Source organism: Syzygium oleosum, unplaced genomic scaffold (assembly GCF_021117445.2).
Source record: "Syzygium oleosum isolate NSW1041296 unplaced genomic scaffold, Sole_v2.1 Sole_v2.32, whole genome shotgun sequence".
Taxonomy (NCBI): Eukaryota; Viridiplantae; Streptophyta; class Magnoliopsida; order Myrtales; family Myrtaceae; genus Syzygium; species Syzygium oleosum.
Genome location: NW_026607516.1, coordinates 345,742 through 363,491, shown reverse-complemented (window position 1 = coordinate 363,491; position 17,750 = coordinate 345,742). Strand labels below are relative to the sequence as shown.

Sequence of the window (17,750 nt, the reverse complement as noted above, 5' to 3'; positions counted from 1 at the left end):
AAATGTAGAAATATAGAAAGAATCCAAATATGACACAACACAATATGCTTTGACATATGTATCAACATTGGAATTAACACGTTCTCATCCTTTTTCTGGTTTTCTATTTGCTCTTTGCCGGTGGGCAGTTCCAGTGAATGGTCGTTGGCCGTCGGCGAAGCTCTAGAAGGTCTGGGCAAGGCGACTCTCGCCATGGGCAAGGTCGGCCCTCGCCAAATTTAGGTGAGGGTTGCCTAGCCAGTTGCTGGCGAGGGACGACCTTGCCTCGATGACGGTCTCGCCTTGACTATTGCCGACGAGGGCGGCCCTGGCCAGATCAGGTGAGGGCAACCCTCGCTTAGCCCTTCCCAACAAATAGAAAACCAGAAAAAGAAAAAAAATTCAAAAAAAAGGTTAAAAGACGAAAGTGTCATTTTAATTCGAAAAATCAAGTTCTTTCTTGAAACAGACATAATCACTTCGAGCCCTTATTTGAAGCAAAATCCATTTCAGACTTTTACATGAGAAAATGGTGGCATTTTAGGCCTTTATTGGACACAAAATGCACTTCATGCCTTTATTTGAGAAAACGATGACACTTTATGTCCTTATTTGAAATTTTCTCAATTAATCTGGTCCACTGATTTCCTATTTTTCTCCGAAGAAATGGAAAACATCAAAAAAGGGAAAATCGAAAACGAAAAGAACTTTCCCACCCGGAACAAGAACCGTTTCTTCTCTCACGCATCATCAACGAGAAAGTCTGAAACCCTAGCTCTGCAAATCAGAACGAGATCATCGTCATCGTCATCGTCTTCTTCCTCGCTTCCGATTCAGAAACCCTAGCTCTGCAAATCCCCCGCACCCGCCCTCAGGTGAAGAGACCGAAATGGATCTCCCCTCCTCTCACGCGGATCCCCAACAACCTCACCACCACCACCACCACCACCACCTTAGACAACGAGATGGGTATTCGCTGCCTCAATCGTTCGATCCGTCGGCCCCGTCCGGTTACGGCTATTATCATCCTCAGTACCCGCAGAATCACCACCGGGAGCAGCAGTACTACCCCTACGATCAGTACCCGTCGACCTCTCACCAGGCGCCGCTGCCGGCGCAGCAACCGGCCGCGGGCTCGGGCCGGGCCGATTTGGCGAGCGGCCAGGTCCAGGTCCAGCTCCCGCAGCACCTGTATAACCTGCTCCAGCAATGCGTGGCCGGGGGCGGGGGCGGGGGCGGGGGCGGAGGGGGGCGGAGCGCAGGTCGCGGGAGCGCCCGGGTTGGGCGCGGCCACGTCGGCCGCCGTGGCGGCACTGTCGCAGCTGAGTCAGTTTGCGGGCACGATGAGCGTGGCGGAGAGGGTGGTTTCCGGGTTTGGCCAGCCGCAGGTGTGGTGTTTGGTTTGGCTTTTTAGCTGGGTGACTGTTCTTGCATTTTAACTGTTTGATGAATTGCTGCGGTCTTGTTTATGGTATTTTCCGTGGCCGCATATATAAACATCTTAATGTGATAATTCGCTGCTGCCTCTATAAAGATACTTTCTTGCTATATGAAAGTTTCTTGTGATTGTATCTTAGATGAGTTGCTGCTTTGGGAGGTTGAGCTTTTCTGTGTTCAAGCATCAGGAGAGGGATCTTTCGATTTGAATGATAATGTCGAGCACTGTGCGCACCCTTAAGTATCCTGTTGGAGAAATTGTTCGTTGGAGTAGTTCCCTGTAGCTGTGCTTCTTTTTCTCTCATTTTGGCTGCAAGAGGATCAGAGCATGTCCTGATGGAAAAGATTGGGTTTGTGAGATTCTGCAGAGCGGAGTGCTGACGGACTTTTGCTTCTTCATGTCATTTGCTGTAGCATGTAATAGTCGTAATACTACGTGTCACGCGGAGTTAAATCGTAGAAAGATAATATCAATGGATGTTTGTGTACATACCTACATGGAAACACTAGAAGTAGCTTTAGGAATTTAATTAATTACATAATTATGTGAGTGACGTCACTCGGTCTATAGTACAATGATAACTTATACCGCTACTTGTCATTAATAAGCATTTGACTTTTCTTAGTTTAATGTGACTACACACTACTGTGTTTAAATGTCCGTACAAAGAGAGTATAAGCTGGATTAAGAAAATAATCTTGGATAAAATGAATGACATGAAGAGCAAAAGCCGGTGCTTGGAGCAGGGCACTATATTCACTGCAAGTTGGAATTACTTCAGAGCAGTTTCCAGGATGTGAAACCAGAGGCTTTTTGCAATGTCTAGGCTTTAGAAACAAAGTTAGAGGACGATTGATTTTACTTGTTTGGATCTTTACAGTCCTTAACTCAATCATCTTCTCTGATTTCACTTTCTCACTCATCTATTCAATTTTCTGCTAAGTTCTTGTAGGATTTCAAGGATTGATGGGGTCTCAAAGGATGAAAGCTTTGTTCTTGTGCTTTATTTTTTTCTATACAATGTGCTCATCCCATATGAAAAAAAAAGGCTACATTTTTGTGTGTTATATGTGCAGAAATGGCTGTTTACTTTTCATTTTCTTTTCATAAGTATTGTATCTGACCTTTGTGATCTTTGTGCAGGTTAGTTACTCTCCATACAGTGGTGGTAACCAGCCATTTAGGGGGTCCAATTATGGACACTTTGCCCACCATCATGCTAGTTTAGGCGGTCCAACAATTAATGGGAGAGTACACAAACACAGGTGGCACAAGGGTGGCCATAAGATAAACAAGGGCACGAAATCATCTAACAACGATGGGAAACCATCTGTAGATGCACAAGCAGTGGAAGCTACAGCCGCATGTCTGGCTTCCGATAATGCTGTCTTTAAAGCTCCAACTCAAGGAGGAAAAGCTGCTTGGTGTGAACTCTGTAGAGTTGAGTGCACCAGCTTAGAAATACTTGAGCAGCATAAGAATGGAAAGCGGCATAAGAAGAACATGCAGAGAGCTGAACAACTGAAGAATGCTGCGAATAAATTAGAGGCCCCATCACAAAATCACCAGGACCCTGGAGCTGCGCCTGGTCCAGACAGTTCCCAACTGTGCAACAATGCTCCGCAAGGAGACTTGCTCGCTAAAATCGATGGCAATAGCAGTGGTGCAATTACAGATGTGCAAATAAATACAGTAGGACAGGCTGACAACCCTACAGAGTCATCGCAGAATTTGCATGTCCAGAATCAAGTTGAGAATAGGAAATCTGGCAAGAAGCGAAAGATTAAGGGGGGTCGAGAAGGGAAACGCCAGAAGTTGGAAGCCACTGCGCACTCAGTTAAACCTCCTCAGTCCAAGGCAGTTGGTCGAATAGTATGTGATCTGTGCAATGTTAGGTGCGACACGAGGGAAGTGTTTGACCGCCATCTTTCCGGTAAGAAGCACATTGCTAGGTGTATACGCTTTGAAGGGCACCGAGCTCAGTATGGACCACTGGGACTGCAGGCTCTCTACCCTCCAAATCCTGCAGCAACACCTCTTGTTTCACACCCTCAGGGTTGGCTGGAACCACAAATTCACAATGCCCTTCCTGATGCAACACCAGTTGAGAATCACAATGCTGCTGCGTTGGATGGAACTGCAGCCCATGGTTCTTGTCAAGCTTCAGAATGCGGTCCCACCGCTATCGACCTAAATGTTGCTCCAATAGTAACTGGAGCTCAACCATAAGATCAAGATCTAGATGGAACGTAAAATATTTGAATTTGGCGGCCACAGGCATATTTAATTGCTAGAACCTCTTCGTGAATTAAAGATGGGACTTTACCGATAGGCAATACCTTTACAACCGACAATGTCCTTGTCGCAAGAAGATGCTATGGCTCCATTCGGCAACAATGTTCTGATCCTGCAAAGCCAACAGCATGCAACAAATGGAGGTGCAAAATGAACATTTAGTTCTGGTTTTTCTTTTGCGAGTAATTTCAGGAATTAGGATTGAATTTGTTAATTAGCTGATAATTTTGTCAATGTGTCGGTTACTGCATCCACCCGGTCATAGTAAGATCATAATTAGCAGGATAGTTTGGCTTTGTAGGGATGCAAAATCATGGATCGTGTTTCCAATGCTATGGCCACGGTGGTCGTGTTCTGACTGACTCGTAAATTCTTCTCAAGTTAAAATAGGACCGTCTTGTGACTCATGTCATGTTCCTGCAAAGAATTCGTGCATTGTGTGAAATTCGAGCCCTGGAATGTTTTTGGCTCTGTTGTTTGGTAGACATTGCCGCGGGCCGTCGGAGCGGCTTTTTTTCGCTAGGCACAAGTACTCCCTGTCGACATACCCGAGCTCTCTACAATTCACAATATCTTGTGGTACTTTGCATGCATGAGAGTGTATGTATTGGTTATAGTACTTCTGAAGTAGTTTGTAGTCGGTGGAAAGAACATGAGTAAGAGGTAGTTTCGCTATGTTCTCCTGCTAGTGATTTTGTCAATTTCGAACAAATTTGGACAACGGATACGCGAACAAATCATCAAGAAGTGAATGCACTGGAATTTATTGACATTTCAGTTTGGGAAAGAGGCGACATGTATGAAGCCAAAGTGGACATGAATTTGAACCTTATATACGAATCAAATGAACAAATCAAAGAATACTCTCCTAAAAACTAACATAAAACTCAAAGAATTGTTCGGTTGTTTCAACAGTTGATTCGCTGTTAGATAGCCGAAGCCATCTGATTCAGGCGTCGTAAGGTGCGATCCAATGCCTTCCATTGACGAAACTCTTGACGAGGAACCGGTGGGCCTCGTCGTAATCAAGCTCCCGAGCCCATGAAACGCCTCGCGTCGCCCCGGCCCCCGGACCAGAGCACTTGTAAACTCCGAAAAACACAGTCCTGCAGATTGAATGTAAAGAAAAGAAAGAAATTGCTTCATGTTACAACATCAGTGGAAGAAATTCAGGAAATCAAAACACTTCACATTAGATACTGTCGACAGAACTCCAACTCTTGGTAAAATTCAAGTATCAACTTTCTCCCTCTCTCTCCTTGTTTTTTTGCCTTCACTATGCGGGTTAAAGGCGACGTTCGGCTCTATTATTAAGGCCTAATCATAGGCATGTGATAATGGGTCCAACTTAATCATGACTAAAAACAGCATGTTCTTTGACTAATTGGCTAATTGCACATAATTAACTAGTCGTCTAGACCTCAGAAGGCGAGAGGCCCCTCTCTCTACTGGTGAAACTTTTGTCGGCCTAGGTTAATCTTTCGAGCATCATTGGCAATCATATCTCTAATTGGACAAAAGTCTACGTTGTCATGTACTTTATGTTTGTCATGATCGCGGATCATAATGTAATTGGAGAATATGGGGAGTAAGAAAAAAAAATCGGGGGGGAGTTAAGATTGGTTTTACTTGTTCTTGTTGCTGGCGTGGTCCCAGTCGTCCCAGCCGCCGTGCGCGACGAGGTCGTCGAAGTAAGTGAAGGAGTAGACGATCCGGGAGTACTGGCCCATGGCCCGCCCCACGTAGAGCGGGCCCGTCCCTGTGACCCGGCACCGGACGAAGGCAAACCCCGTCTTCTCGTCCGGCGACTTCCTGCCGTGCGCCGCGATCGACCCGAACCTCGTGGCTATCGAGTGGAGCTGGCAATCCTGCATGTGCATGTGCCCCCCCCAAATCAATCCAACATCCAAAACCAAACCAATTCACAATCCTTTCACTGCAATTTAGAGTCTTTGTCTTTTCTTTTTGCACTTTCTAAAGCGAACGTGGAGATATAGACCAAGTAAAAATCATGCGCAAAGTCGCCAGTGCCGACACATGAAGGAGGGAGCTTTTTAAGCAGAGAGAAAAGCTTTTCGTTTCCCTTTTCCTCTGTGTCACGCCAGGGCATCTTTCTCGCCACTCCACACATTGCTGTCGCCACCAGCTTTTTGCTGTTTCTCTTTGTTCGAGAACTTTTTACTGCTCCCAAAAAGATCGACATGAAAATATGGTCTTCTAGTTTTCACTTTTTAAAAGATTATATCAGGGTGGTGGTCTGTTTTCTGCTTCATCTAATTACTAATAATAATATGGAGGATGCAGTGCAAAGATTGCATGAAGAAAGCGAAAAAGGGCTTCATTCATTGCATGCATTGGGTGCTCGTGATGAGTCCAATTGATTACTGAATCGTGTGGGTCGTCACGTGAAAATCGAGACCCGCGTGATCTAATTAATGACCTGGCGTGCCTAGAACTGGGCCGAGGGCGTCGCTTACCTTGTACATGGACCGGCCATTCCCGAAGATGAAGTCGATGGACCCCTCGATGTAGCACTCCCTGAAGTAGTGCCGGCCAGCGTCGTCGCACAGCGTGTCCTGCGCGCCGTAGAATCCGCACCCCGAGAAGTACGCCTTGTCCCCCGATATCCGGAACGCTACCGCTTGCCACCCTTGCATCCCCGGCATCGGAGCTGGCGCCGTGTTCTGCAAATATCATTTGAAAGAAAACATAAGAAGCGGGAAAAAACTAATCTAAACCACTTGGATTTATACGTTACGTAAATTCAGTACAGATATCTTTTGCACTCTTATTTGTTTTTCTGGTTTTCCACCTTTCTCTCTTCTCCAAACAAATGCAGTAGAGAAGCTACTCCGAAAGGACTTCCACTATTCTTGTACTTCGGTCGGTGAGATGAAATCTATCATAACCTAGAAGTAGAGCGCGAGAACATTTATATACCTTGAAGCTAATATTCCTGGCAGAGAAATAATTGGCCAAAACGGAGACCGAAGCCGTCCGGTAAGTACGGAGCTGTTGGCCATTGGCGCCGCGGTCACTCGCTCTGTCGTGCCACTCGATCACCGTCACGTCTCTTCCCTCGCCTTGGAACGTGATGAACGGCTTGGTCGCCGGGACAACCACCTTCTCACTGTAGTTAACCACAATTCAAACCCACAAAGTTGTTATGCGGAGTGCGAATGAGTCAAGTTACACTAACGAAAATGCTCGGTTGAGTTAAGTTCGCTCGCTACTCAAGCTTTATTCGATTCGTTTTCAAGCTTGTGTTCGACACGAATATACAATTCAAGTACTAAACTAATTACTCCGGCCTAAGCTAATTTGGTTTTACACAGTGATTATTACATGTTGTGATAATAGAGACCGAACTCAATCGGTTAATGCGTCTTATCAAGCCAAGCTAGAGCTTGGTAAGCTCGAGTCGAGCATCACAACTTGCATTTTCGAGTCGAGTCGGAGCTCGCACATGAAAACTCAAAGCTTCTTCAAGCTTACTTCTAAAAATGCACGAAACTAAAAAAGTTCAAACACAAAAGCATGCCAAGTCGGTTACATGTAAAATCCAGCGCTGATCCGAATGGTGACGTTCTTCCTATTGTTATCCGGAACCGAGTTGATGGCAGCCTGGACCGACTTGAAGTCGGCGGACCCGTTGATGCTGACGGTGATGATGCGGTGCCCGACCGGCCCGATCCACCTGTGGCGGTGCTTGCTGGTGGAGTTGGAGGAAGCGGCAGCGCTGTCGGAGATGAGGCTGCGGCGGTGAGAACCCGCGACCTGCAATGGCGCGCGAGAGGAGAAGAGTAAGAACAAGGCTAAGCAACAGAAGACAAAGAACGAAGAACTCGTAGAGTCAGCCATTAAACAAGCATCAAAACGTTTCACAGAAAGAGAGAGGGAAAGAGAGAGAGAATGTCTTCTCGTCTCGGAGCTCGGGAATGCGGAGGAATGCGAGAACGTGGAATGAGAGAGCGACTGGTGATACGAAGAATTATATACGTCGAGGTGGAATAGGTTTGGTGTTTCCAACGGTCGAATGCAGCATAGGCTGGCGTTAGCTTTTGGCCGCGGTCGAGGTCATCTCCAAATTTCAATGGTGGTGGGGTCGTTATCCTCTTGGCCCCGCGCCTCTCTACCCAGATACCCTCCTCGCAGGACTCGCTCGCTTGTCGTTTAACTCCCATCTTCATGCCTGATTAGATTAGTTTGATCGCTTTGGATTAGTCACTTAAAATGTAATTGTTTTTTTGTAAAGACGAGGTCCGTCGCGAGTGACAGAAAGAGAGAAAAACGGGATTTCGATGCATACGGGGTCCATCGATCTTGTCTGTCGTAGACTTTTTTGCGAAAACTTTGCGAGGAGGAGGAGGAGGAGACAAACGATGGAAGAATGTCGTCGAACGTGATATGTCTGCACGGAAACGATGATACTCAGTCACGGGTGGCTTAGACAAACTGTCCTCCTGCTTTGGTATGAGGCTTCGAGGACTTGTTCGCCTTGTTGTCTCCCTCCCAACGGTATTCCCCCTGTTAATTAAGCCTTTTAACTTGTATCCCGACTGTGTGTCGTCCCGGGTTTGCTTTCATTGAAATTGATGTAGTGTTCGATCGACTTATGCATATATGTAACTATACAAGGCGCACGCGTGCACACAATGTTGAGATTGGTAGTTTTTCTTTTGTCACACTCATCTCTTTTATGCAAATGTGTATGCGGTGCTCACAGGGACCGAACCCCGGACCTGGTACTCTTCAGCCCCACCCCTTCAATGCCTTTATCAGCAGGGCCGCATGCCCAATGGCAAGGTTGAGCTTGGTTTACAAGAGTGACTTACAAAGTGAATACGACCCTACCTGTGTAAGCTTTCACTTACATTTAGTATGTCATTATGTGAAAAAATGTTAGGTTAGGTCGTCGGATTTCATTAGCTTGTCTAGACGTGCGGCAGAAGTCCGACATTTCGTTTCAAGGGAGATCTCAGAGGGAGCCCAAGCTCAGACTTATTAGCACATCCAGCCGGACTTAGTATCTCGCTAATAAACAAGCCCGAACATCAAGTTTTACGAGTCGATTAGATTTACCAATTCCCCCATGCTACGAAAATGAGTCAATCTGAAGTTTTCGTTATCACACAGTAGACGATTTTCCGACCACGAGATAAGTTCTTGGTCATCTAGTCAGAAGCACACGGATGCAACCGAAATGTTTTCGGAGGTGCATCGAAGTGAACGAGTTGAGAGCACGTGTGGGAGCGCCACAAACAACATCGCTTGCTGCTCGACCATTTGCCGTCTGAAATCCTGGAGATTATAGTGCTTTCTGGGTTTGTCTAGGTGGAGCAAGGTTTTTTCCACCGATTAACGTGAGGTCCACAAACAGGACTCCTCGACTGACTCAAGCTTACATGTACAAATAGCGGGAAAGTGTCGAAAAAGTCTTAAACCTTTTGTATTTGTGCCAATTTAGTTCTAAATCTTTTTTTTGTGTTAATTCGGTCCTAAACCATTTGTCTTTGTGTCAATTCAGTCCTTTTGGCTAATTTTAACTGGATTTTGCTGATGCGGACGCCGGCCGGCTTACGTGGCACCGCCTGCGATGACGTGGACAACTTTTAATACTATTTTAATACTTTTCGAAGTTTTCTTCTTCTTCCTTCGGCCGGAGGCCAGGGCTGGCTTGCCCTCGCCAGCGATGGTGACGGCAAGCCTCGCCAGCGGCTGGGCGAGGCACGACCTCGCTGGATCTGGCGAGGTCGGGCCTCGCCCATGGCCGGCGGGGCTCGACCCTTGCCAGCCGAGCGCGAGGCCGCCTCAAATAGATTATGCGCGCGGAAATCGTTTTACATCAGATGATTTCGCATGTCAAACCCCATCTTTAACAGTCTTTTTCTCCCCCTTCAACACCCTCGGATCAAGCAAACCTCTCACCGTATCAAGAAACCAAAAAAGGAGAGAGAAAAAGAGTTGTTAAATGAGCTCATTCGGCTTCCCCCCTCCCTTTCTTATGTCAGGTGTGCGAATTTAATACCCATGAAATGTTTTAAGGTATGGTCGTGACATAGATTAAATGAGACAAGTTGTGGCTGAGCCTGAGCGTGCGTAAAGGTCACCGATCCAAGTGAAACAGAAGATAAGATTTAAAAAAAACCAAAAGAGGAAAGAAATTCCCCCAAACACCTGCTCGTGCTGCTGCTCCTCCACAGACTGACTGACGGTGCTGTTCCAGGGCATGGCCTAATTCGTTTCTTTCTTTGGGCCATGTCCCCACAGCTTAGACCACGTGGACGCCCACCATTCTTAGACGAGACGACGCCAGGTTTTTTCGAACGTTGGGGGGGGCTTTAACTGATGAAAAACGAAGAGCGACTCCCATTCGGACAAGAGACAAGAACAGCAACATTGTGCTCTTTTACACTGATTACGTTACGTCGGGAATGCACAACTGAAAGCCGACGCCTGAAAATCTTTAAGAGAGAGATCAGGTCTGGACCCGTTAATATATTTAGTCGGACCCACCTCTACTCAAAAGTTTAAACCGTTGAGATATGGCGCAATCAGACTACATTAACTACAACAAATGACATCAATTTTTTCGACGTAAACACTTTTTTCGTAATACAATTCGTACGGTCGTCGCAATACTTAGTGCCAAGCAAATAAATGGGATTGTAAAATACTGTATATCTGCGAAAGGTTATTTGTCAACGAAGGTACAGTAAATGGGGTGGGTCCGTGGGACTCATCATTGCCGTTGCGTTTGGCTTTATTCCCATTTCAATGGGTGCGGAGCAGCATACAAAGATTCGGAACTGCGGCGAGTATCGTACTTCGCTTATTAAAAATAAGAAAAGTGCACTTGGTCAAATCCACCAATTTGTTTCTTGTTTTGGCGGGGTGCTGTGAGCATCAATTTGAATCTGGGATGATTAAGCGTCGCCGAAAAATCGAGCTCTTTTCTGATCTTGGTCGCGTAATTAGTGTTGATTAGTGCCCTGAACATGAGACTAATCATTAGCTGATCTCGTTCGGTGGAAAATGATGCTGGGGCAGCACCATCAATCCTTCTTTCTTTTCCGGATAATAAGCACGGTTGATATTATATGGATAGATCCTTAAAAGGCTCCATCCAGACCTTGGGATGTTAATATAAGAGGGTATTCCAGTCTTCCCCTTGGAAGAAAAATAAACACGGGGGAGGGATTGGAGATGGGAAGGTAGACCGGCCGTCAGGTCGTTAAATAAAGCGTTGTAGCCTACTTAAGTGGTAACGATCAACACCCGTTCTTGGTGAGGTAAACATTACCAAACATCAAGAATCCAAAAATGTCCCTGACAAGGTAAGGTATTTCTCTTTGTCGGAAAAAGGTGGACGAGAATTGTTGCATGAAGTTTTTTTGCTAGAAGCTAGCTTGGCCTATACCGATTGAATAATTTATGCGATATATCCAGGTTGCGAATCCGTGAATAGAGGCATGAATGAGTTGGAAGCTGAGATCCGAGGTTAAATGATTTTTCGTGTCGAACTTGCTTGGCATGAAATCGAACATTGTTCGACAGATGTCGTGCTTCGTAGTTAAGAACCCGCTAAAACAGAATGAGGATTCGGGTTCAGGCGAGATCGAAATCTGGAGTCATGATAATCAATAGCGCACATTGCAAGTTTCGCTTCGATTGAAACAGTGACACAGCCAAATTCTCGCTCTGGACTTTTGTGGACTCAAAATGCAGTGAAAAAGATGAAGGAGCAACCGAAAATTCGAACAGCATCCAAGGTCCAAACCCATGTGAACATTTGGGCCGTGAAAGCGCAGGAGATGCAGGTTAGCGGGCGACCGAATTTTCCTTTGGTGTTGAGGTCCAAAATTGAATCAAACACTTCCCAGATATCTGTAATTTCCTTTTGTAATCCAAGAACAAGGGTGTGAAGACTCGGTTATCTAGAAACTCATGGATACCTTGCAAGCCCAAGTTCGAGCCTTCGGCCATGGCGGTTAACAGTTTACACACGGTTTTGCAACCTAAATTTTGACAACTCGTTTAGCCATTCATTGTACATAAAATTAGGAGTCGATCCCAACCCTTTCGGATTTTTTGCATATTAGGAGCACTATCATTTAGTAGTAACAAGCCCATATTAACTTTATCTGGACTAAGCCCACAGGATTGCAAAATTCGGTCAAGCCCATGTTTCCCTCTATATGGTCGAAAATTGTCATGTGCATAGCACATGGATGGGGAAAAGTGCCAAAAAAATCCTAAATCTTTTGCATTAGTGCCAATTTAGTCCTAAACCTTTTTTTAGTGTCAATTCAGTCATAAACCTTTTGCATTGGTGCCAATATAGTCCTAAACCTTTTTATGGTGCCAATTCAGTCTTAAACCTTTTGTTTTTGTGCCAATTCAATCGTAAATCTTTTGTTTTTGTGTCAATTCAGTTCTTCCGACCAATTTTGGCCGGATTTTGCTGACGTGAACGCCGACCGGCCGGCGGCCAGTCACCGCCGCTGACGTGGACAACTTTAATAATATTTTAATATTTTTTTGAATATTTATTTATTTATTTCTTTTCTTTTTTTTTTCCCCCTCCCCTCCCTCCTTCCTCTAGCCGATCGTCGGACCGGCGACCAGCCAGAGGCCAAAGGTCGACGGCGGCGAGGCTCGCCCTCGCCCAGCCGCCAGCGAGGTCGAGCCTTGCCCAGACGCCAGTGAGGCTCGCCCTCGCCAGCGACGGCGAAGGCGAGTCTCGCTAGCGGCTGGCACGACCTCACCAGATCTGGCTAGGTCGGGCCTCGCCAAGTCGCCGGCAAGGCCGACCTCGCCAGTGGCTGGTGACCGGTTGGAGGACGAAGGGAGGGAAGGGGAAAAAAAAGAAAAGAAAAAAAGAAATAAAAATTCAAAAAATATTAAAATATTATTAAAGTTGTCTACGTCAGCCCCGGTGACCGGCTGGCGTCCATGTCAGCAAAATCTGGCCAAAATTGATCGGAAGAACTGAATTGGCAGAAAAACAAAAGGTTTAGGACTGAATTGACACAAATGCAAAAGGTTTAGGACTGAATTGGCACCAATGCAAAAGGTTTAGGACTAAATTGGCATCAATACAAAAGGTTTAGGACTTTTTTTGACACTTTTCCACACATGGATGTCTTTGATCAAATTTGGAAGTCAAAAGGGCATATTCCTTGGAATTTTCGACCATAAGGGAAAAATAAGAGTGAAATATCCTAATTCCTATATTATATATTCTCTTGATTTAAAATAGGAAACAAAAATATATCTTGCTCTTGCAAGAGAACCCTAATCTCTTCCCTATAAGAGGGTTTGTTCTCTCAAAGTCGAGGGAGGTGGGCACACAATAATATAAGGACTTAGTAGAAAGAGGTTGGGCATACAATAGAGGGAGGTACAACATAACATGTGAAATGATTAAGTGACGATTTATAATTTATTATGAGATTAACAGTATGTTCTGGACTAAAAAAATAAATAACATATAATTGTAAATTGTTGTAAGGTTACTCCTTAAAAAACATGTTGTTACTCTGACAATGACCAAAAAATTAGTATGCTAGCGAAGACCATATAATTAACAATATGAGAGAGAACGTTCAAGAGCCAAGCACGACAAAGCCTTGCTTGACCCAAAACACCCCCGATGCCGACTAGCACAATTGGATCCTCCCAATCCTTTGCTCCTCGGCGGATGGCCATTTGGTTCTAGCTCTTTGCCACCACGTCCAGTAGCCCTGGTGTTTGTCTTGGAGCACCTCCAATGCGAGTTCCGGCATCACCCGCGTCCTCTAGTCATCCGACGACCTCCCTGCCACACCCAGTCCGCTGCAAATCCTAGCGAAGCCGACACCCTAGCCTAGAAACTCCAAGTGAGTCATAGCCTTCCCGGCGCGCCCGACAGCTAGTTACGTCCCTAGACGACATCCTGCATTGCCGTGTCTAGAACCATCATTGTAGTAGATTAAGGGCCTCTTTGGAAACTTGCCAAATAAGCGGTTACGTTCTTTTGCTCCCGAGAATCGGTTTGGGAGCAGAATTCGTTTGTTAAATTTTTGTGCTCGGACACAATTTTGCAAAAAATTGTACCCAGAATCGATTTTGGAGCAAAATCAAGAAGTAAAAAAGTAGCTTCTTGATTCTTGAACAATTTTTCTAGAATTGATTCTTCTTGGTTTTTTTCTTTTTTGGTTTGTTGTTGTTCTTCGGCCCTGCCACCCGTCGGCGGCCAGGCCACATGCCGGGGCTGGTGAGGGCGTCGCGGCCCTCGCCGTCGGCGGCCGGCCGCGACGCCTCGCCGCCACGGCTGTGGCCGGTCGCCGTGGTGGCGGCGGCCCATGGCCAAGAAAGGAAGGGGAAAGAAAGAAAAAAAAAGAAAATTTTAAATATTCAAAATATTATTAATAAAAGAAATTTTGTGTAGTTACCAAACGCATTTCGTACATTTTTCTATTCTAAGAACATAAATTTTGGGCAGTTCCAAACAACGGGAAAAGTGCCAAAAAGTCCTAAACCTTTTGCATTAGTGCCAATTCGGTCTAAACCTTTTTTTGGTGCCAATTCGATCCTAAACCTTTTGCATTTGTGCCAATTTAGTCCTAAACCTTTTTTGGTGCCAATTAAGTCCTAAACCTTTTAAATTGGTGCCAATTCGGTCCTAAACCTTTTATTTTTGTGCCAATTTAGTCCTTCCGGTCAATTTTGATCGGAATTTGCTAACGTGGACGCTGCCGGCCGGCACGGCCACCGGCCGCATGGCGCGACGTGGACAAATTAAATAATATTTTTTTATTTTTTGAATTTTTATTTTTCCTTTTTTCTTTTTTTTTCCACTTTTTTTGGTTTCTTCTTCATCGGCCGGTCGCCGGAGGCCGGTGGCGGCGAGCTCGACCTCGCCTAGCCAGCTGAGGCGGCCTCGCCCGCGAGGCCGAGCCTCGCCATGGTCGGCGAGGCTCGACCTCGCCGGATCAGGCAAGGTCGAGCCTCGCCCGGCCGCCGGCGAGCCGGCCTCGCCGGATCCGGCCGAGTCGGGCCTCGCCCGACCATGCGAGGCTCGAGCCCTCGCCGGAGGGCTGCGGCGAGGCGAGCCTCGCCCGACCATGGCGAGGCCCGACCTCGCCGGAGGCCGCGGTGAGGGCGAGCCTCGCCCGACCAAGGCAAGGCTCGAGCCCTCGGAGGCGTAGTAGATTAAGGGCATGTTTGGACACTTGCCAAATAATGAGTCGATTATCGTTCTTTTGCGTCCGGCGAATCGGCCTCGCCCGACCATGGCGAGCTCGCCTTGTTAAATTTTTGTGCCTCGACACAATTTTCGCCGAAAAAGGCTCGCCCTCGCCCGCCTAAGTTTGGGACAGCCAAGAGTAAAGAAGACAACCAAAAAAAGTGGAAAAAATAAAGGAAAAATAAAAATTCTTGATTTTATTTTTTTGGTTTGTTGTTGTTCTTCGCCCGCCACCGCCGGCGCCGGCGCGGCGTCACGTAGGCAAATTCGGTCTAAATTGGCCAAGGACAATGGCACAAAGGAAAAGGTTAGAAAGAAAAAAAAAAAAAAAAAAAAAGTTAAAAATTAAAATATTCAAAATATTATTAGTAAAAAGAAATTTTGTGTAGTTACCAAACGCATTTCTGTTCTTTTTCTATTCTAAAAACATAAATTTTGGCACTTTTCCCACCAAACACCTTCAAATGTTTAGAAATTATTTTCGAGCAAGGAATCAAAAAGAATCATTTCTGTCCAAAATCTGATTCTGGGCACATAATGATTGCCATGCGTAGCCTAAACTAGAGTTATAGTATTTCATGATAGATTTCATATCACGAATTTCTAGTTTTATCAAACTTGCGCTTTGACTTTACACTTGGAGACTCGAGTAATTATTTGAATGTACATAAATCACTCCGTCCGCGAGTATCAAGCAAGAACTCCGTAGGGTAGCAAGTTCTCAAGATTACTTTAAGTGGGAAACACCACACGATTTGAGTACCGGATCAATCTCATACGCACCAAGCGTTTGCTCACTCAGCTGATGGGTTTGGTTGATAAAAAACCGTCAGTTTAACTTCGATGTTTTTCGTATCGTTCGATTACAAAACATAAATTGAAGATGAATCGAGAGGCTCCAACATATGGCAAAATTATCAACAAGAGAAAATATTCTCCTCTTTGTAATGCTCTCTTTTACTAACCTTCATTCCCTTCATCTTCTTCCCTCTTTTCATTTCCACGTAAATCTGATACAGTCATTACGTAATCACCATTGGTCGATCTTGCTTAGGAATGAAGAATCTCGTTCGAGCAAAAGTCTACGTACTTCGGACTTTAATAGCATGAAGATTATATGGATGAACTAGGGTTTCCTTTCCTTAACATAAATAAATGCTCTTGCTTCAAGAAATCACCAACAATTCCAGACACGCTTCACTTCATTTACTGTAGCCTCTTTCGTTCTCAGACAAGTAATGTTCTCGCTTTCGCTTTCGAAAACGACATGAAGAATCCTCAAGCGTCAAGAAATCAAATCACTCACCAACATGATGCAGACACGCTGTAACCAAAGAATGAATAGGCGAGGGAGACCGCGAACGTCCGCGCATGTCGCCGCATGAATTAAAGCGCGATCATCGAGAGCGTGTGCAAGCTATCGGCGTCGTTGCTGCCTCCGCCGCCTTGGGCCGCCACAGTTCGCCGGACACTCGCCATGCTCCGGCACACCAGACGGATGGCCCTCCTCAGCCGGGATTCCCTGCCGGGACTCGCCCGTCGCTCGGAGTCGGCCACGATCTGCCTCAGCTGGAAGAAGAAGAGGCTCGATGCTTGCACCGCGTCGGCGCAGTTGCTTCGCCGGAAGAGCCAGGGGCCGAGCGAGAGCTTGAGCAGGAACGGCCAGATCAGGCCGCCGGCGAGAGTGGGAGCTAGACTGTGGGAAGCGACCAGCGTGAGCTTGAGCTTCGCTAATGCCACCAAGTGCATCCCCATTTTAGAGAGAGAATTTGGCCGTGAATGGGCGTACGGAGAGATATATCTCAGTGGAGAGCCTTCGGCTATGTCTTATGGGAAACATGATCAACATTTATCCTAATTTCGATATTCAAAAAGATAAAAAAAAAAATTTCAACTTTAGCAAAAGATTGAAGATTTATCCTTTTTCAAGATTTAGCTAACTGTGACCAAACGGGAAAGCGCCCTAAAAGAGTAATATTGACATCACTAAAATCGATTTACGAAATGCATTTGCGAAAGTGATACAGTCTGTTCTGAAATGGATGTATATTTGAACGTGCAGCGGGTAATATTAGTTAAGCAATCGGTTTTTTTTTTTCCTTCCCTTTTGGCCGAAATTGAAGTAAATAAATTTTGATATTTCACTTCGTAAAGCAATTCTAAACAAATCAATCTTTTTATATAGTTTTTAACATTATTCGGGGAATAAATGAGCTTTTATATGTATCGATTGTGTTTCGTTAGAATAGTCCAATTAGTCTTAAACATATTGTACGGATACCAACTCAATCCCAAACTTTCTAATTTTGCCAATTTAATCTTAAACCTTTGCGCGAAATTCGAATATAGCACTTCCGGCCAATATTCACGGGAAATCGCCGACGTGGCGATATGCCACGTCGGATGGCCGGGTTTAATAATAAATTCATAAATTTGCCAAATTCAAAACTGTATCGGCATCCATACTATAGATTTATGATTAATCAAACAAATTTCTCGAAAAATCAGATATATGAGAAGATTTTAAAAACCCGTTATTTTGGCCAACACATTTCTTTTTTGTTTTGTCATCTTTGCGAACCCTAAAAAGGAATTATCATAAAAAGACAAACCTTGGTGTATAGAGGGACAGCCTTCTTATCTGATCTACGAAAATTTTTTGGAGCTATATAGGTCTGATGCAATATAATTCTTTTCTTGGGTCGTTACATGTTCATACAATTGCAGGTAAAGGCCGTTGTCATGTTCTACATTGAGGGGTCGGGGGCTGTGGTGCCTGATGCTCGAAGGAAACTTCCATGAAGCTTC

At 45.3% G+C, this 17,750-nt stretch overlaps 2 protein-coding genes and 1 pseudogene across 2 annotated transcripts in view; 2 read left to right on the top strand and 1 right to left on the bottom strand.

Annotated features, from left to right (window-relative positions):
- LOC115686474 (vesicle-associated protein 1-1-like) overlaps positions 1-17,750 on the top strand; it is a 69,974-nt gene that overhangs the window by 13,243 nt on the left and 38,981 nt on the right. The gene's annotated exons all lie outside the window — the stretch shown is intronic.
- Positions 780-4,119, top strand: LOC115686499 (uncharacterized; annotated as a pseudogene).
- Positions 4,450-7,685, bottom strand: LOC115686467 (probable pectinesterase 68). Its single transcript, XM_030611773.2, has 5 exons — positions 7,266-7,685; positions 6,653-6,842; positions 6,190-6,396; positions 5,342-5,580; positions 4,450-4,818 (listed from the first exon to the last, which is right to left on the bottom strand). Exons 1-5 carry the CDS (start codon positions 7,571-7,573, stop codon positions 4,662-4,664), a joined length of 1,101 nt encoding a protein of 366 aa, XP_030467633.1. The 5' UTR covers positions 7,574-7,685; the 3' UTR covers positions 4,450-4,661.